This window comes from Macrosteles quadrilineatus, unplaced genomic scaffold (genome assembly GCF_028750875.1).
Source record: "Macrosteles quadrilineatus isolate MER2022 unplaced genomic scaffold, UCM_ALF_1.0 Scaffold_7__1_contigs__length_78375512, whole genome shotgun sequence".
Taxonomy (NCBI): Eukaryota; Metazoa; Arthropoda; class Insecta; order Hemiptera; family Cicadellidae; genus Macrosteles; species Macrosteles quadrilineatus.
Window position 1 is genome coordinate 2,705,480 of NW_026542600.1, and position 21,573 is coordinate 2,727,052.

The following is a 21,573-nucleotide window of genomic DNA, read 5'->3' on the forward strand; positions in this document are numbered from 1 at the left end:
ACTAGGATGCTGAATATACTTCAGCAATCTAGGATAGGTTACGGTAGGTTAATCGTTACCTAAACGCCCGTATAAACCTCGGTCGCTACCCTAAACCCACGCAAATGCGCTCTAAACAACAAAAAGGTTAAGGGTAGATAGCCTGCACAGATAACTAAATATGCTGAATATACTTCAGCAATCTAGGATAGGTTACGGTAGGTTAATCGTTACCTAAACGCCCGTATAAACCTCAGTCGCTACCCTAAACCCACGCAAATGCGCTCTAAACAACAAAAAGGTTAAGGGTAGATAGCCTGTACAGCTAACTAGGATGCTGAATATACTTCAGCCATCTAGGATAGGTTACGGTAGGTTAATCGTTACCTAAACGCCCGTATAAACCTCGGTCGCTACCCTAAACCCACGCAAATGCGCTCTAAACAACAAAAAGGTTAAGGGTAGATAGCCTGCACAGCTAACTAGGATGCTGAATATACTTCAGCAATCTAGGATAGGTTACGGTAGGTTAATTTGGATAACTAAGACCCCCCACTATCCTTTAAAGATCCCAATTAATCAACAGGCTAACGTAGCTATGCGAGCACTAAAACAGCTATCCTAGGCTATTTATAAACCAGTTCTTTATATTTGTGCAATCGTTCAAGTAAATCAAGTTGGATAGTAATAATAAGTATTATTATTATACGAAATAAATATGTTATTAACCAATCAGTTGTTAGGCTATTGTAGCTATCGGCTATTCAGATGTGTAGTGAATACAAAAGCAAAACTGAGCAAAATCAAATGCTATATCGCTAGTCAATGTCGATGATCCAATCACTAGCAACTATAATCAACGGCTAACTATAACCTATTGTTCCGGTAGTAGATTCGGTGTTAACTTCGGTAGCTATCGATATCAATACGATCGATAGTTCGGATCAGACGCAAAATAATAACAATAACAAAACACTGTTGCGCGTGGTGAATAGGTTATGTCGTTATTAAATCGTAAATACCTTGTTAATTGTGTCTCGTAACTCTCTCTACGTTTTAATTAAATACCAGAAATTCGTTGAGCATACAAGATAGGGCAGTAGGCTATAGAATGGCGTACACTGCCCAAAGGATGCTGCTTAGTGCTTATGCTTCAGCAAAAGGAGAGGTGTTTGGAAGGCAACATTGAGTTTATATGACGTTATATTACACAAGCTTAGGCTATTGTCACCCTCAAATTATATAGTTCTTCAATAACAACTAGGCTAAGGCTCAACCTATTAAATCACTCCTTAACTGCGATACAAGAGGGTCAGGTAATTGAGTAGCGTATTCCGCCCAAAGGATGCTGCTTGCACTTCAGCAAAAGGAGGGATATTGGAAGGTGACACAGAGGTTATGTAATATAAGATGTGTAGGTAATAATCCTTTAAAATACTCAATTGGCCTTACTAAGCTTTTGCTTTCCTCAATAGCCTAATGTATGCTAATTCGTCTGGATTGTATATAGCTAGTCGGCAAAATTTCTTTAACGTCAAACTAATTATTTCCCAATTTAAAATCTAAATTAAATTGCAAAAATACTAATTGATCACTGATCAAAATCGTAAACTTCGTTTATCTGGAACAAATTATCGTAAATCAATTGTTCAACATCGATCGTAAATATCCAAACGTAAAACAATCTAATTTCCCTGAATCATAAACTGATGTCAAGTAGGCACTATACCTTAGAGAGAGACGGGTTGATCGGGTCACAAACTGGCACAGACTGTCCGGCGGCGCCCGGTCCCAGTGGTTTTGTTGCACGTCTGGGCCGGTTATGCGCAGAAACCAGTTTTGGCAGTCTGACTCGGCCTCGGCGGCGGCTCCATCGGCGCTCGCGCTAACTGCTTGAGCCTTACCTCACCGTGTTTAACCTCAAAACCCTTTGGTATTTCGTACTACTTTTGACGACCCTCAACTAAAAACATTTTCTTCCGACTTCCATCGTGATATTCTTAAAAAAAGTGAGGTGTAAAAAAAAACAACCCTTACATACTTCTATTTTCATCCAAGCTAAAACAAAATAAATCAGAGCAATACGTTCCAAAAGAGAGTCAGTATGGAACAGTTTGATACCTTAGTTGATTGATTTGAGCAAATCAATAATTAAAAGCCTTGGCTAGCCTTTATCCTTCTGCCTTATCCAGTGGCGGCCATGCCCCCACTGAGTGGTCACTCGGTTGCTGGTGATTCTTCTGCCTTATCCAGTGGCGGCCATGCCCCCACTGAGTGGTCACTCGGTTGCTGGTGATTCTTCTGCCTTATCCAGTGGCGGCCATGCCCCCACTGAGTGGTCACAGGTTGCTGGTGAATCTTCTGCCTTATCCAGTGGCGGCCATGCCCCCACTGAGTGGTCACTCGGTTGCTGGTGATTCTTCTGCCTTATCCAGTGGCGGCCATGCCCCCACTGAGTGGTCACTCGGTTGCTGGTGATTCTTCTGCCTTATCCAGTGGCGGCCATGCCCCCACTGAGTGGTCACTCGGTTGCTGGTGATTCTTCCAAAAATCAAATTTCCTGGTCCTATTCAACATTTGCCTAGTAACAATTCACTGGCTTTTGTTCAGTCTTCCAAATTCAAAAATTTTCCCAGTTAAGAAAACTACTACTGTACTACTGAATTGTAGTTTGTAATTGTAAATTAAATAAACTTATTACTACCAGAATCTAGATACTTTCTTAGTATCCTGATTGGCTGGAAATTCTGGTAGTAATAAGTTTATTTAATTTACAATTACAAACTACAATACTTGAAAAAGATTTAATATTATAATATGTTTTTTGTTTTTGTCACAAGTCCTTTCTTTGACTTGGCTCTAGATGTGTTTATAGAAGAAGAGTAACCAAAGTGTCCTCATACTAAAACTAGTCCCTATACTCATTGAATATATATGTTGAATATATGTGTAATGTACAATGTAGCTATAATTGACTAAACTAGAGCTAAGCCAAGATTTAAATTTGCTCATGTTTATACACATTTTTTACTAGTTCTGTTCTAATTCTCTCCTGCGATTGTAGTAACATCTGTAACCATTTTTTGCGATCTTTTTGTCACTGCTGATCATCTCTTGTGGTCGCGTCAACAGCGGTGGTCGCGTCAACAGCGGTGGTCGGCCTATCAATTAATCAACATTTCTGATGACCCGGCTTCGGGCAAGATATAAGAATAAATAATAATATAACTAACTTATATGGCTAGGCAATATCTCAGAATATGTCAATGTATATAAATTCTTTGGCTAGGCTAAAGAATGGTGAAAACCAGAGTTCTCTATCCAAAATAGTAGCCAATATCACCATTACATTGATTTTTCCTTATCATAATCTTCTTATTATAAAATGAATCTTCCTGCTAAGTTTCCACGACCACCAAAAGGGTCCCTCTGTATATTTACTCAGAAAAATATTAGAGGGGGGGGGGGTCTTGACTTTATATTCACCTTGTATGGACACGTCTAGATAGACGAAGAATTAGATTAACTGTAGAACTGATAACTGGTCATGGGCGATTCAGGAAACATTTACAATGGATGGGCTTATTTGAAAGTGAACCGATCTGTAGGCAGGGCCGGTTTAACCCATACGCGAACTAAGCGGCCGCATATGGCGCCACGAAAAATTGGCGCCGTGGCGCCAACGGAACAATTTTTTTTAGTGAACAACGTAATTTTGTTTATTTTTGCTCAGAGTTCAAGTATTCAAAGCACCACAATAAAGGCATTTATTCTGTTTGTACCAACAGCATATGAAAAATTTGTACAGCACTACAACTCAAGGACTTAATGCCATTTGTAGTTTCGATTTGTGGTGAACTGACGCTCGGCAGTCGGCAGCGTACTACAGCGCGGCGCCTGTGGGTTTCATTTCATGACTCATGTTCTGAACCACATTCTGATGTTCTGAACCATATTGATACCAACTCTGCAATTAAAGAATTTGCCAAGATCAAAGCTAGGAAAATTAATTTTTAACTGCTAAGAGCTTTTGAACTGTTCAAATTGATAATTTTGTATTCTTTTTGTCAAGGTAATAAATTTGTTTTTTCATGTTTTCTTCATGTTCAATGTGTTCAATTAAAAATTCCTCTCTTGTCATCTATCTACACCTGTTTTTTATTGTAATAGGCTTTAACTTATATCGTATCCAAGTTATCCTGTAATAGTATATTACGTTACTAGTCCTGAAAATAAGAGTTTACCGGAAGAGTGTGGTCGTTCCCGTGCGAGACGGTCGAGTACGGGATTACCATACGAGTCCGGTTAACACATTTTGGACAAGTTACGTACGATAGTCTACGCCATACTACTAAATCTGTACAAATCCTTACATATTACCACCAACTAAAGGACTAAAAATCACTAGTCATAACCTTTAAGAGAGGTTATGTTTTTGTTTATAACCACTCATTGTCACCCAAATTCAGTGTAATCAGCTGATTGGTGTCCGGTAAAACTCATTACAATACAGTAGTACGCAATGAAACCCCATTTGATTAAGCTGGCGGCAAACAGCTGTTTTCTGGACTAAATCCTTGTGTGGGAAGTTCGTCAAAATAGTGTAGTGTGGCGTAAACATTTTTTTCACATTTAGAAATAAATTGTTAACTTAGGCCGTGATGCTCGTCAAGCATGACGTCACGATAGAAGACGGCAATGACGTAGGTATTTATTTATTTATTTTCCAAGGAATAATTAAAACAAGCAGCTGATCACACACGGCAAACATTACGTCATTGCCGTCTTCAGTTCTTATCTGGATGCCGCCGAGGGAGGTCGTCTGCACTCTGACCTCCACTATCTAGGCTACCTCTGCCGTGTCTCCCCATCCAGTTTTTACGTGCATGTGCATGGTTTAGTACGGATTATTTTATAGACGGATTATTTTATATATATTTTTTTTTTAATTATATTTTCTTGCTTAAAATGTCGACCTGTGGCAAGTGTTCATCCGTGTTTGTCGATAAAAAAGATACTCTCGTGTGTGCGAAGTGTAAGAAAGTGTTCCACCCGGCGTGTTCACGTGTTGTATCTGATGAAAACTATAAACTACTTAACAATCAACAAAAGCTAGCGTGGTTGTGTGATACTTGTGAGGTGAAACAATCTTCTCAACGTAGTGGCGGTAAGCAAACCCAAGATAACGAGGCTCTGACTACATTGATTCGCAACTTGGAGAGCAACCTCAGCGGCCAGATTGGACAGGTTAACACAAACATTGATGGCGTGAAAGGTCAGTTAAAAACAGTTAATGACACGATCTGTTCATTGCAAGCAACGTTAGGTAATTTAGTTAAAGAAAATGAAGACAGGAAGAATGATATATGTAGCTTAGAAAGTGAAAACGCTAAATTAAAGCAAGAGGTTAGTGATATCAAGTCTAACATGCAAAATATGGAACAATATTCACGGAGGGATAATATTGAAATAGTGGGAATTCCTTACACAAAAGGAGAAAATCTTTATTCGATTATTGCAAAAATTGCAACGGTCATCCAGATCAAATACAACTCGTGGGATATATCGATAGCACATCGTCTGCCAGTGACAACTGAACGTCCCAACCCAGCAATTATTGTTAAATTCATCTCCAGAGAGTGCAAGACGGCGTGGATGAATGCGGCCTTTGCTAACCGACAGAAGATGACAGGAGCAGCCCTCAGCGACTCGTGGCCGTCCTATAGTTTTTTCATCAATGACCACCTAACAGCGTTCAACAAAGCGATCCTCGGCAAGGCGCGACAAGCCGTCCGCGACAAGAAGCTAATCTCTGCATGGTCACGAGACTGCAAGGTGTTCGCGAGGAAGAGGAACTCCGAACCTGGAAGCCGACCAACCCTCCTGAGGACAATGGAAGATCTGGAACAACTTCTTAAATAATGAGTGAGCCTATCTAAACTCATCTTATTAATTTTATCCTAGTCCATCATATTATATATATTTTTTTCTGTCTTCTTTAAATTTGCATATTTAAGTTAACTATTAAAGAAATTATAATTTACAAGCTTATCACTCCTGTAATAAGTTATTTATTACTTTAAACTTCAATGCAAAGGTCGATTGCTGAAACAAACTGAAATGTTAACAACGTTATTAGTATTTATATAATGCATTCTTACTTTTTTTATTTATAATTTGCATGCATATTTTACTTAAAGAAAAACATAATTTACAAGCTTATGACACACAGGGTTATTATTTACATTAGTAATTATTTTATTTATGTTTTAATTTAGGTGTTCACTTAATAGGGCTGCTGATATATTAAATATTTGGGTGGATGGGTACAGCTGGGCACCCTTTATAAAATATAATATTCAGGGTGCTCAGTTGTACTTATTTACTTAAATATTTAATATTTTATTTATTTATCTTTGTTTTTACTAATATTGTTAATTATTTTGCATGCATATTTTATTTTATTTTACTACTTTAAAAGGAAAACATAATTTGCAAGCTATGAAAACTAGGGTTAATTATTTACATTGGTATTTATTTTATTTATTTATCCTTTTTTTACTACTATTATTACTTAGGCCTACATTTTTTACGTTCGATAATAAAAAACAACCTGGAATGCACTTTTATTGTTAGTATAAGATAAGTATCCATAAGTTGATTACTTAAAAAGTCTTTTATTTGTAAGTTATTAATTATAATCATAGGTATATTTATTTATTTAGTAAATTCTACTCCCATTACAAACTTAATATTTAATTTGTTATACAATTAACCTTGAATGTTTACTACGTTCAATTTTTGTTTGCTTGTCACGGATTAGGCCTATAACTATGTATTTATAAACTTTCTTAAAATCAACTTATTACTATAAAGTGTTTCGAGATAACTCCAGACTAATAACCTAAAATAACCAAAGCAGTAATGAGGTACTGTACTTAGAAAAATACTTTTGTTGTAATTTTGTGTTATCGTTAAATAGTAAATGTAATTTTACTAAAAGTCTATAGAACATCACACTAGAGTTTTATTTGTCTAAATTTATAGCCAATTAATGCATATTACTTAGTGTAGTTTTGTTTTCTGTTAAAAAAAAGTAGTTTTGAGCATCCTTTATTAAGTTAATACAACTTTTAAATGTAATAGTATTCTCAAATTAATACATAGCGAGGTAATGCTTTGTGCGATTTTATAATAAATTATTCGATATATGTGTACAATTTGGGGAAGACACGGTTAGGATAGTAGCATGGTTCACTTTGATAGAGAAACTGACTTGGAAAACTTTAAAACTAAACAATGCATGAGTTTTGTAAACCATATACAAGTATCTAACTTTTTCAATGAGGGGAAAGGTTTATTATTTATCCATTTAAATATTAGAAGTTACAGTAGGAACATTGATGCTGCATTGGTTTTGTTACAAAGTCTAAACTTAGAATTTGATTGTATTGCATTTACTGAGGCGTGGACCCATGATTTGAAGACATTGAATCACATCGACGGATACGATATATTTAATACAGACAACAACTGGAACAGAAACGACGGCGTCATTGTGTACTTGAAAACTGAACTTTGCGGAACAATGCAACAGATAAGACTGGGTGAAGCGACTGGATTACGACTGGACTGTACATTGGACTCCAAACATTACAGTATACTTACAGTTTACCGTAGCCCATCCATGAATATTGATTTGTTTTTAAATGACCTAGAAACCTACTGCATTACTACCAACAATTCAAATACTCAAATTTTCATGGGGGATATAAACATTGACATTTTACCAGAGTCAAATCAAACCAATTTAAAAGAGATTTACTTAAATATAATGTATTCAGCGGGCTTTATTGAATTAATAAATAAACCTACAAGAGAAGTTAATAACTCTAAAACTTGCATTGATCACATTTTTGTCAAACACTATGACTGTAACAAGCTAACTTCGTGTGTACTAAAAACTGACATAACTGATCATTACACTCTTATAGCAAAAATTGAACTCGAAAACATTACAGCTCTACCTGAAACCTGCAACATGTACTTGGACTCGGATGTTCTGAGTGGCTTGATGGCGGTCCAGTCCTGGGATCACGTCCTTGCACATCAGGATGTTAATGATTGTTGTGACGCTTTTTTAAACACATTTTCTAGTTTAAAACTTAAAGCTATGCGTGTGACAAAACCCACCTCTAGATTTAAAAAATTAAAGCCATGGATAAACACAGAGTTAATATTTGCTATTAGAAAACGAGATAAAATGAGTAAACTAGTTAAAGCCCGACCTTTTGATGAGCAATTAAAATTTCAATTTCAAGCTTTTAGAAACCAGATATCAAACAAAATCAAAACTACAAAACAACATTTTTACAGAGAAAAAATAGCAGCCTCTGTTGACAAACCCAGATTATTTTGGAAACATATAAATGAATTTAATGGTGTAAATATAAAGAAATGCAATTTTCCTGTTTCTCTTTTTCAGCAACCGTCAGACTCGAGTGGAGGGGGTTTGGGGGCGGTGGCTAACTCGTTTAATGAATTTTTCTCTAGTGTTGGTAATAGGTTGGCGAGCGAGTTGCCACCGCCCGTGGGTCCGCCACTGGTCGACGATGCTTTGTTCAGTGTAGGACAGGGGCGTGAACTGCGACTGGAGCCTGTCTCTGACAGTCAGTTGGCTGAGTGTGTGAGGGAAATGCGAGGCGGTTCTGCTCCCGGGTTCGATGAATTTCCAGCCAAAATATTAAAAAATCATCTGCAAGACATTTTACTACCACTCAAACTTCTTATTAACTTGAGTATTACTTCAGGCATTTTTCCAAACAGATTTAAAATAGCTAAGGTAATTCCTCTTTATAAGTCCGGGCAAAAAAATGACAAAAATAATTATAGACCAATCTCATTGTTAAGTGTATTATCTAAAGTGTTAGAGAAATGTGTCAAAATTCAACTTCAAAATTATTTGGATGAACATGGAATTTTATCAGACCAACAGTTTGGGTTTAGAAAAGGTAAAAATACTACTGATGCTCTATTTCTTATCAATAAAACTTTAATCGAGTCAGTGAATAGAAATGAAAAAATACTAATTGCATTCATAGATCTTGCTAAAGCGTTTGACTCTATTGATAGGAAAATTCTGTTCAAAAAATTAGAATATTTGGGTGTAAGGGGTTTTGCCCTGGCATGGTTTAAAAGTTATTTAAGCAATAGGACTCAAGTAGTATCAATTAATAACGTTATTAGTGATCAAATGAATGTAGATTTTGGAATTATTCAAGGTTCTACTATGGGGCCTTTACTATTTTTAATTTACATAAATAACATAGATAAAATTAATATTTCTGGAAAAATATTCTTGTTTGCAGATGACACAGCGGTAATCTTTAGGGCACGTACTTGGGAAGAGGTTTTTAATATTGCATCATCAGAATTACAAATTTTAAAAAGATGGTTCTCAGAAAACATTTTAACAATGAATGTCGGTAAAACAAAATGTTTGCCTATCGCACTTCGTCCCGCTAGCGAGCCGCCCGCCGAACTCAGACTAACCTTGCACTCATGTGGCACCGCAGGCAGCGATTGCAACTGCCAAATTATTGAGACTGTGTCGCAGTATAAATACCTGGGCATTATAATGGATTCTAAATTGAAATGGGAAAGTCATATACATTTTTTAAAAAACAAACTTAGAAAAATGATTTTTGTTTTTCACCAATTGGGTCAAATTTTAAGACATGAAGAAATTAAAAGAATTTATTACGCATACGTTCAATCTCATCTGCAGTATGGTTTAATAGCTTGGGGAGGGGCTTATTCATCGGTAATTGAACCTTTGTTCGTAATTCAAAAATCAATAATTAAAGCTGCTTTAAGAAAACCGAGACGTTATTCTACTGATCATCTGTTCAAAGAATCTCAGCTTTTATCAATAAGGCAGCTATATGTTAAAGATTTATTAGCTTATTCATACATTCATTTAGACCTTATCGCATCGCCCGTAGTTCATAACTACCATACCAGAAACTCGGTGATGATGGGATTACGGGTCCCAAGAGTTTTCAAATCAATCAATTTAACAAATTCCTTTTACATTGCTAATTGCTTGCTGCGTAATATTCCTCCAGAAATTAGGGACCTGCGAGTGTCACTGAGTGTATATAAGAGGGTTATCGCTAATTGGCTGATGGAGATAGGCCTCGACAATACAGAGTCGCTTATCGGCCCAGAATATCTCGTTTAGACTTAACCAACTGATAACTGGACTATCTATTGTACTTTCTACAGCACTCTTACTTGACGGAATCCACGCCTCAGTAAAATTGGGAATCGAAGGAAAAAATATTAATGTGTATTGGTAAACAGGTATTGGATGTAATGCAAGCAATGAGCCTATTGAGTTACATTTGCATATGGTTGTTAGGTTTCACAGTTTTTTTTATATAATTATAATTGTATAGTAAATTAATTGTTATGCTTATTTTACTAAGTTAGTGTTCTATTTTTTTTTTTGTTATGTGAAGTGTGAAGAACTTTTATTTTGATTTTAAGCAGCCAAATATAGGACTCTATCACGCACAGGTCATTGTGACCCATGTGATATTTTTATTTGACCCATGTAATGCTGCAAAATAATTTGTAAATAAAGAATTTCTCTCTCTCTCTCTCTCTCTCTCTCTCTCTATCGTGACGTCATGCTTGACGAGCATTACGGCCTGTTTTTGTTTAATGGATACGATGAGTAAAAGTGTAAAAATGTTAAATTCCTGGGAATAATAAACAGTCTTTTATTGCAAGTATTCTTCTAACCTAAACTTATAAAAAAGTTCTTACCAAAATCTTTGAGAAAAAATTCACAAATAGAGTTAAGTAATGTTCATGGGTTGTGGGTGGGGTGGTGGGGGGATTCTAAGTGGCGCTGATTCGGGTGTTCGCTTAACTCTGAAAAATTCCTAGAACCGGCCCTGTCTGTAGGCACTGTGATAGGTCAGAAGAGACAGCCGATCACTTACTCTTTGATTGTAACGAGCTCTCTGATGCTAGAATGACAACGCTTGGTAATCTGGCTAGAGGAAGATATCTTCCTGAGGATGAACTTATCGGGAAGCTACAGGCATTTATTGGACACCTTAATTTGTAAGGTCAACAAGAAAACAATTGTCTGGGGTGCGCAATAATTCGATTTCGGATGAAGTGCTTCAAGGTCTTGACCTGCCCCTGTTAGATAAGATAAGATAAGATAAGATGGACACAGTCTTGTATATGGACACAGAAAGTCTTGTACAATATGGACACAGATAGTCTTGTAAATTGACACTGACAGTCTTGTACATGGATACATAATAGTCTTGTATATGGACACTGACAGTCTTGTACATGGACACTGACAGTCTTGTATACGGACACAGATAGTCTTGTATTTCGACACTGTTAGTCATGTACAACATGGACACAGATAGTTTTGTATATTGACACTGACAGTCTTGTACATGGACACATAATAGTCTTGTATATGGACACTGACAGTCTTGTACATGGATACATAATAGTCTTGTATATGGACACTGACAGTCTTGTACATGGACACAGATAGTCTTGTATTTCGACACTGTTAGTCATGTACAACATGGACACAGATAGTTTTGTATATTGACACTGACAGTCTTGTACATGGACACATAATAGTCTTGTATATGGACACTGACAGTCTTGTACATGGATACATAATAGTCTTGTATATGGACACTGACAGTCTTGTACATGGACACATAATAGTCTTGTATATGGACACTGACAGTCTTGTACATGGATACATAATAGTCTTGTATATGGACACTGACAGTCTTGTACATGGACACAGATAGTCTTGTATTTCGACACTGTTAGTCATGTACAACATGGACACAGATAGTTTTGTATATTGACACTGACAGTCTTGTACATGGACACATAATAGTCTTGTATATGGACACAGATAGTCTTGTACATGGACACTGACAGTCTTGTATACGGACACAGATAGTCTTGTATTTCGAAACTGTTAGTCATGTACAACATGGACACAGATAGTTTTGTATATTGACACTGACAGTCTTGTACATGGACACATAATAGTCTTGTATATGGACACAGATAGTCTTGTACATGGACACTGACAGTCTTGTATACGGACACAGATAGTCTTGTATTTCGACACTGTTAGTCATGTACAACATGGACACAGATAGTTTTGTATATTGACACTGACAGTCTTGTACATGGACACATAATAGTCTTGTATATGGACACAGATAGTCTTGTACAATATGGACACAGATAGTCATGTAATTCGACACTTTTAGTCATGTACAACATGGACAAAGATAGTCTTGTATATTGACACCGACAGTCTTGTACATGGACACATAATAGTCTTGTATTTGGACACTGACAGTCTTGTATATGGACACTGACAGTCTTGTATATGGACACAGATAGTCTTGTACAATATGGACACAGATAGTCTTGTATATTGACACTGACAGTCTTGTACATGGACACATAATAGTCTTGTATATGGACACTGACAGTCTTGTACATGGATACATAATAGTCTTGTATATGGACACATAATAGTCTTGTATATGGATATATAATAGTCTTGTATATGGACACATAATAGTCTTGTACATGGACACATAATAGTCTTGTATATGGACACTGACAGTCTTGTACATGGATACATAATAGTCTTGTATATGGACACAGATAGTCTTGTATTTCGACACTGTTAGTCATGTACAACATGGACACAGATAGTCTTGTATATTGACACTGACAGTCTTGTACATGGACACATAATAGCCTTGTATACATATGAATACCTATAGATATATGAAGTTTATTTAAATTTTTTCAATTATTAATTATATTTTAAAATACATTACTATGACGAAACACCTGTTCGTGTATGAATTGTACTTTATAAAGAACGTTTTGTAAAAAAATTTAAAATTTTCTTTTAAAAATTAAAAACAATTTCAATAATAAATTAAAAACCGGATCCAGCCCTGGATCCCATTGGGCGTCGGTTCTAGCTCAGATCCAGCGGATCCGGTAGTCCGATATCCGGATCCGACCATCACTATTAAATGTTATGGCACATTGCTAATTATTAAACCTGTATTAAACAGATTTAAAACTAAAATAAACTATAGCTTTTCTTCTTATATGTTAAATAAACTATAGTTTTTCTTATGTTATTTCTCAGTCGTTTTGTTGAAACTCTATACAATACAGATTGTCTTTAAAGGCTTCACCAAACATTTTCCCACACCTTCCTCTTCTCTTCCTTAAATTGCATAACACCATTGTATCACATGTTTAAATTAAACAAACTGTTTTGTTTCTACTTCTTTACCATAATAACTAGACATTTATGAGTTGAGTTGAGTTCACAGAAAACTCGTGAGCTTGGAGCTTTTTGGAGTCGAGTTTTGTTATGGTGATGTGACAAGTGTAACATAACATTGATGTTTTCAGGCAGCGAACACTCTTCACATCTTAGTACTTGGATTGTTTGTGTAGTGTGTAGTGAATTTAATCACTAGTTTTCTTTTACAAAGTATTTCAGCCACTTTTTGACATAAAGTTGTTTATGCAGGGTCGTCTTGACTATACGACTGATAAGATGAAACAAATGATGGATGCCATAAATACACTCAGGGCAGAAAAGGCCGGAAGATTGATGCAGGAAACACATCAGCCTCATCTGGTGACTTTGGATGGGGGTAATTATTTACTCTTTAATAATAATCATGGTTTGTGTGTTCCAATGAAAAGTGTAATGTACAAGAGCATAATGAATAAAGTGTATTTTTTTATATTTGAAATACAGCAGAACCTTGCTAATCCGTCACCTACAGGACGGGGAGCATGGTCTGAATAGCAAAAAGGTTAGACTATCAGAGAAACGTTTTTATGTCAATAAAAATTTAGTAAAACTGTATTTTGAATAGACCACGGATAACTGATCACCACGGTTAATCCAACATGACATTTAACGGTTATTTCTAACTCATAAACAATGCCTAATACTAAGTGTATAAATGGACTTAAATTTGATATTTTGCATTATATTACATCATAAAATGACAATAAGTAGGCTATTGCGCATTCATGATAATTATGTTATGTCATTAAGCTTGGTTCAGTTATAAAAACTGTAACGTTTAAAATCACAGCTGTTTCAAACTTTTTTACTCAAATAAACCAATTGCCAAACACTGTAGGCCTACAGCGATATAAAGAACAGAACATTAGAAAGTCTAGTAACCTAGCTAGTCATAGGCTACTACTAGGCTGTTTCAAGTCAGAAGAATGTCAATAAAACATTGGATAACAAATAAAAAAGTATAAAATAATAGTAGCCTATTTATAGTTTAACAACACACCCGTACAATACACCCATAGAGATAACAATGACATTGCTTTTTCTTTCACTTGGTTTTTATTCTTTCTTGAGTTTTTCTTCGTCCACCCATTCAACAAGTCTCCATGGTTACCGATCATCCAATTACAGGCTACTAAAGTTGTCATGATTACCCAATTTATAAAGTTTTCTAGTTATTTTTTTTTGGACAATGAGGTTATATTAGCGGAAGCCTATTGTGTTGGCGGCACGGTCTGAACAAGCGAGGAGTCGGACCATCGGAGGTCGGATTAGCGAGGTTCTACTAGAACATGACAATGATTGTCGTTGGAATATTCTTAGATCTCAGTAAAGCCTTTGACAGTGTGTCACACAATAAATAAATAAGTTTTAAATGAACTTGGATTCAGTGGTAAAGAACTCAAATGGTTTGAATCCTATATTCAAAGTAGGCACCAGTTTGTTGAAGTGGACAACATTATAGAACATAATAATAAAATGATATTGAAAAAATTCAATCTCAGCATTGAACGCTGCGATATGGAGTCCCCCAGGGATTGATCCTGGGCCCTCTACTACTTCTTTGTTATATTAAAGGCTTGCCTGGGACTAGTTCCTGGGAGTGACGGGTCCATGTGTCTGTACACTGATGAATCTAATATACCACTTACTAGAAATTCTGATTCTAAAATTGTAACATCTTCAAAAAATCTTCCGATTACTCATGCATTTTTAAAAGAAAAAATCTTATAAATACAAAGAAATCAAATTTTATATCTTTGTCAACCAAACAATTGAAAACAAAATTTGAAACCAAATTTTTATAAAAATTATAGGATAGAACATGTCGAACAAACTAAATTTCTTGGATTAATAGTCGATGAAAATCTTACTTGGAATAGTCATGTTAAACATGTTGTTAAAAAATTGACTTCTGGTATTTTCGCTTTGAGGCAGATGTCTCGGATCTGCAGCATAGACACCTTGAGGACAATATATTTTTTAATATTGCATAGTCACATATCTTATGGAACAACATCAAAGACCAATTTGGATTATATTCTTATCAAACCAAAAACGACTATTTGTGTAATGTTGAAACTGCAAAAAAGAGTTTCAGCTAAGAGATATTTTACTGTATTAAAAATCCTAACAGTATGTAATCTGTATATTTTTTAAACATCCGTTTATGCAAAACGAATTCAATCATCATCAACTTCAAGCAATTCTGGTGACTATAACACTAGTTTCTAAATTAACTTACCCAGACATAGACTGGAATTTTTTTAAAAGAAAACTAGCTATTTAGGATTAACATTTTTACAACACTTACCGGCTTTGATAAAGAGGGAAGAAAATTTAAATAAATTTAAAAGAATGCTGAAATATTTGTTAATCCAATTTCCATTTTATTCATTAAAAGACTTGAAAAAAAAATTAAATTAGTTTTGGTAGGCCTTCATGATTTCAAATTGAGTTCCATAACAAAATTAGGGGAACGGTTTGAATTTTTACCATGTTTAAAAGAATACTTTTTACTTTTAAATTTATTTTAGCCCAGAAACTAAATGTATATAAGCATTATGTATATTTGTTTAGATGTATTTATAGCATATAAGTTATTTAAATCTATTCAATGCATGTTCTTTGTGTATGATGAATGAAGAATGATTTGATTGATTGATTGATTGTCTGGTAATGAGTAAAACAAGTCCAATCTCAAAACCTCAATAACATCGCAAAATCAAAAGATTCCTTTTGTTGTCATTACAGTATTGCTTTTAACTAGGGATGGACGGGATTGAATTTTTAGTTCGGGACAGGACGGGATTTTTATTTCCTTCCCAATTTTCGGGACGGGATGGTACGGGATTTTTTCCTGTGCGTAAAAAGAAAGTCTTGAATATTGCGGTTACCAAAAAAGACAAACAAAATAAATGTTAACCGTTTGTTGCACTGATCTATAAAAAAAAAAAAAAAAAATGGGTAACAATTTACAGGTACCTATTGAAACTTGTGATTCCCGGTCACGGTGCGATCGTGTACTGTACAATAACTGTACAATTGTCAAAATGACCGCGGTCACGAGGTGATCATCGGTATGACTCACAGTCACAGCATGATCGTCAGTATGACTCACGGTCACGGCGTGATCGTTGGTATGACTCACGGTCACGGCGTGATCGTTGGTATGAATCCGCGGTCACGGCGCGATCGTCGGTATGACTCCACGGTCACCGCGCGATCGTCGAAACGACTTTGCCTCCTGCGTTTGCGGAACTATCGTGAACATCTCTCACGATAGCAGCGTCATCGTCACTCGCGAATCGGCAAAATTGCCAAAGATCGGTCCTAATCCCGTCCCGAAAATCGGGAATATTTTTCCCCCCAAAATTTTCCAAAATTTCGGGACTCGTCCATCCCTACTTTTAACAGAACTCAGCCTGTGTACCATTTTAGAATGTGAATGCCATAAGCTCTCAGGCCTTTTGTCCTTGGTTCTCTCTTCAAATGTCATTTGTTATCCCCCTTTCCTTCCAAAAAGTTATGTAATATTCGTAAATCAAGATTTAACAAGGATGAAACAAATTGAACATGCTTGGATTTTCATTTCTTACAATTTACAAATCATACAGATGTATTGCTTATTCACATTTTTGGATCCTGGTCTGAATGTAAATCACTTTTTAAAATGTTGTTTAAATTCTGTGATATTAAAGAAAGAGAGATCTAAGATAATTAATTATAAAAGATCGGATAACCTATTTGTTTGGTTTATTATTGGTTGGAATTGCTGTCATCTTTAAATCTACAGCCATATCGCAGTATGAGATCCGTGTTGGCATCTGTAACGTTACATTGGCATATTCCGTTGGCCAACTACTTGCGCCACTGCGAACAATTTCTGTCTACTAGCTAATTTCCCAATTGATATTATTTTTACTTTCTCTATACATAACATAGTAACATAGTATGTGGAGAAAGTATTGTTTTCATCAAAATTTTCGAGTTTGAGTTTTGAATGGAATCTGTTTTAGGTCCCCCTGAACCTAAATAAGTGGTTTTTGAAGTGATGTCTGTGTGCGTGTTATGCTCAGTAATAATCTTTTGATAGAACATGAAAATTCACATTACTTTACTGATTAGATATGTACCGGTATGTGTTTGTATGTTTATTTAACAATATCTGTCCGAATGGCGAATAGCTAACATAATTTTGTACCAACAGATTCAAGGCAGAGGAGGATCCCAGAGACCAAAGCCTCCACCATTCCTGCACAAAATCTGAACAGGCTTCAAGTAACAAAAGCTCCACCTCCCGCCAAAGTCACTATTACCCACAACAAATTGATCATAGAAAAATCAAGCAAGGAAAGGAACTAAAATAGTCAATCGATAGTTCTTTTCTTCGCTTTTGGGAGTCTACTGTTTATATATTTATTCATCCCAAGACCAATGATACTCCATTAATCTATGTACATGTTTTTTTTAGGATAGTTTTGTTTGCCTTTTGGTAAGATTTCCAATTTAATAACTTTTTACCCATAAAGCACTGAATTGGACGAGAGCTTCTGTGAGTAATATTAATATTTTATACTGTTGAGTCAAATTATTTATTTTTGTATCCTAAGACTAATGGTACACCTTGTTTAGGGTATTTTGTCTGCTCTCTAACATTAATACAGGTACTGGTGCTTTGTCATTTTCTCCAGCCCATGGCTCCCGATTGAGACCTATGACGAACCAATCAAGAGCTCTTCCTTATGTGCACAAATTTTACAGCTTTTCTGATTAGAGTGCTTGACACTATCAACACTTTTTAAATGCCCATAAATATGCCATTTGTAAGATCAATTTTTAGATTTAAAATTGCCTGTAAGGAATTTATTTTTGAAGACAGATGTATAGGATCCCTTGTTCCCCAAAGCGGTTGCTATTTTTGATTTAATATACCGGACGTATCGAACACGCTACAAACTCCACAGCTGCAACAAATACATACGTGAAGAGAAACCAATCAGAACAAACTGGCAGAAAATGAAAACAATGGTTCTTTTTATTAAAGTAATTTTATTTGCAAAACCATTGCAAATTAATTCTTGGTTTCTTACAACGCTACGCAACTTATCAGAGTCAAACTAATTTAAGAGACAGTGATTAATTAATTAACGTTTTTACATTTGCATTTACTTTTGTTAGCGTTGTAGAGTTTTAAGCTTGTAGCGTTTTCGATAGATCCGGTATATTAATTCAAAAATAGCAACTTCTTTGTGGGACACTGTATATTATAATCGTACATTTTTATAATTATAATTTTTTTGTTTACCCGTGCTCGTATGGACACAATTAAAGGTAATTAATATTTGCGTTTAATTCCTTGAATATTTACATGCAATGCTAATGAAAATAAGAATAAAAATCAAAATTTACAACACAATAGGGTTTGCCATTTTGAAAATTGCTGCATAATATTACAATGTAATTAAATAAATCAAAGAAAAGTAATTAATAATTTGAATTAAACAAGTTATAATAAGCTGGCCTAGCTTTATAAAACTTAGATAATTATTTCAGGACTGTGCGAATCCAGAAATTTTGGGTCGAAATCTGAACCATAGCTGTACAGATTTTATTGAATCCAGATCGAACCCGAATATTTTAATTAGTCCCGAGTTGAATCCGGGTCAAATCCGAATCTCAAATTTACAGCCATTATCGAATCCGAATTTCAAATTTACAAACGTTATCGAATCCCAATTTTTAAACCAGTTCTGAGTTGAATATGCTCAAATCTATTTGACGTTTTGAAACTAAACAATTAGACATAAGTTAGGCCTACCACCTAGGCCTAAGTTACTCGCCAAAAATGATGGACTAGGGTACCAATTTGTGTAGTCTAAAACATAGGCCCAGCCTATACACTTCAGTGTTATTCCTCTACATAAGCCTAAGTCCGTATGACCATTACAAGTTAACAACTCTCATTGTGAGGTTAAGTTTACTGAGAGCTAAGATAGAGTTCAAATGCGACCTAGGCCTAAATCATAAGAATAAGAATAAGAATCATTTATTCCATTGATCTTTTTACAAAGAAATAGGACACGTCATATACCGTACATTACAAAATAATCATCAAAATACAATAAATACAATCAAGTTTCTGATACATCAAAATATTATATATATATAATATTTTGATAACACTAAGTTATACTATAATTTTAACCCATTGCAACTTAGGCAATATCCTACCTTACATCTATAAATTCAAAAACAAACAAGCTAAAGACAAACTAACTTAACTTTTATTTGTGGAGACCCTGAAGAACTTCATAGGCCTATTAAAATATGAAAAAGATTGAAGGTGATAACGCTTGTCTGGGTAATTACCGGGAAAGTTTTTTTTTACACTAGGCCTAGAGGCCTACTTGAATGTGGCTATCTTTACCGGTATGTCATATTTTCCATTTAATCAAGAATCAATATTTATTCCATTAGGCATGTACATGCATTTGGATATGTCAATAAAGTTGATTACATGCTGCAAAAACACAAGTAAAAGATAAATTACAGTACATTAACAAATAAGGCATAAACAAAATAATAAAATAGATACAAAGGTCATCAATCAGAAGTGCATCATGAAATCAGAACTATAAATTAGATTTATAGAGTAGGAGTAACACTTTTATTCTAAAACATAGGCCAAATAAAAAATCTCAGTTTAACGTATAACAATTATAAATTTATTTATTTAGTTATGGTAGTCTGCTAGTGTTCATTTTTGTCATACTGATGAGTGATGCTGATGCTGTCCCGTTCCCGTTGTCGTAATACCAAGTCACTCAAGACTCAAACTCCACTTATAAAACTACCAGTGCGATGTATGATATACAATCTACTGAAGGAAAATGCATTTTGCTGGGTTAGTCGTCAGCTGGGTGCTTTAGTGCTTTTGTTTTGTATCTTCGAATGCTGGACCCAATATTTCGAATCCCAACTCAGATCTCTTTCCGGTAAATTGGAATATCGAATCCGAACCCAGTTCTCTTTCCGGTAAATTTGAATATCGATACCGAATCCGAATACTGTTAGAAACAGTTAATTCGCTCTCGAACCCGAATCAAATCCCTAAAAAGATTTCGGATTTGATTTGTTTTTCAAACTATTCGCACAGCCGTGATTTATTTGTATAAAAACCTAGTCTTTAGTTGAACTAGGTTTGTGCTTACAATACTGTAAATAAAATACATTTGTTTATGCAAAGTCATTTGCCTTTACTTAATACCTAGAATAAGCCAAGAAATGTGATGTTGTATTAAGACTGTTGCCTTATGTTACCTGTTATAGTATTAATTAGTCATTATATAAATGTAGGTTAAATTGTGGCAATAACATCTTTTATACAACAAGTTTCAATTTTTTACTCAATTACACATTTACCTGCAATGTACTTTTTTCAACTTATGTGAGAAGGTTAATTAAATGCTTTATGACTATTTAGAAGTAATTTATTTCATAGTAAGTTTAAAAGGGTTGTGAAGTTAAATTTTACTTTGTGTTGTGTAAAGACATTTGTCAACATAATATATGGAAAACCTTACTGTTCAAGACGACATTAACTTAACATTTCTCTTCCAAGGTTTTGTTACTTTTGAAGTACATGACAACAAAAATAATGTTTTGTCATGATTTTTATGTTAAATAGCCCCTATAACATCACTTCTAAGACTTGATTGTTTTCCAGCTTATATTCCTGAACAATTAGAGAAATTGTTAATGTAATGTATGTTAAAATTTATATTGCTATTTTCTCACTAAAGAGTTGTTTGTTGATACATCTTTTGTTTGATTTTACCTTTCATCATTTTACTATATGAAATCAGGGTAAACTATTTTCATGTTGGTTGTGCGATTTGTCACCTCTATAACAAAAAAGGTTTGATCAGGGGCCATTGGGGGGGGGGAGGCAGGGGGGGCACTTGCCCCCCCTGGTTCCTGGGCTAGAGAAAAAAATATGCTATACTAGCTAATATATACAAATATTTTCTGCTGTCAAATCCTGAAAAGCATGGCAGACCAAAATCTGCCTATTCTTCTACAGTAATTTGAAACAAAAATATTATTTTTTTAGTGGTTCAGTAGCACATTAAAATTAATTGTGTCAAATTATTTTATTGATA

General features: G+C 35.0%; 1 protein-coding gene across 2 annotated transcripts in view; it reads left to right on the plus strand.

Moving 5' to 3' along the window:
* The window catches only part of LOC128997769 (uncharacterized), a 91,794-nt gene extending 70,585 nt beyond the window's left edge, over nucleotides 1–21,209 (plus strand). For both annotated transcript variants that reach the window (XM_054423445.1, XM_054423446.1), the window contains 2 exons: nucleotides 13,622–13,748; nucleotides 17,619–21,209. In XM_054423445.1, coding sequence (XP_054279420.1) covers nucleotides 13,622–13,748; nucleotides 17,619–17,773 — 282 coding nt within the window. In that variant the 3' untranslated portion in view covers nucleotides 17,774–21,209. The remainder of the gene's footprint in view (nucleotides 1–13,621; nucleotides 13,749–17,618) is intronic.
* Nucleotides 21,210–21,573: the final 364 nt, after the last annotated feature.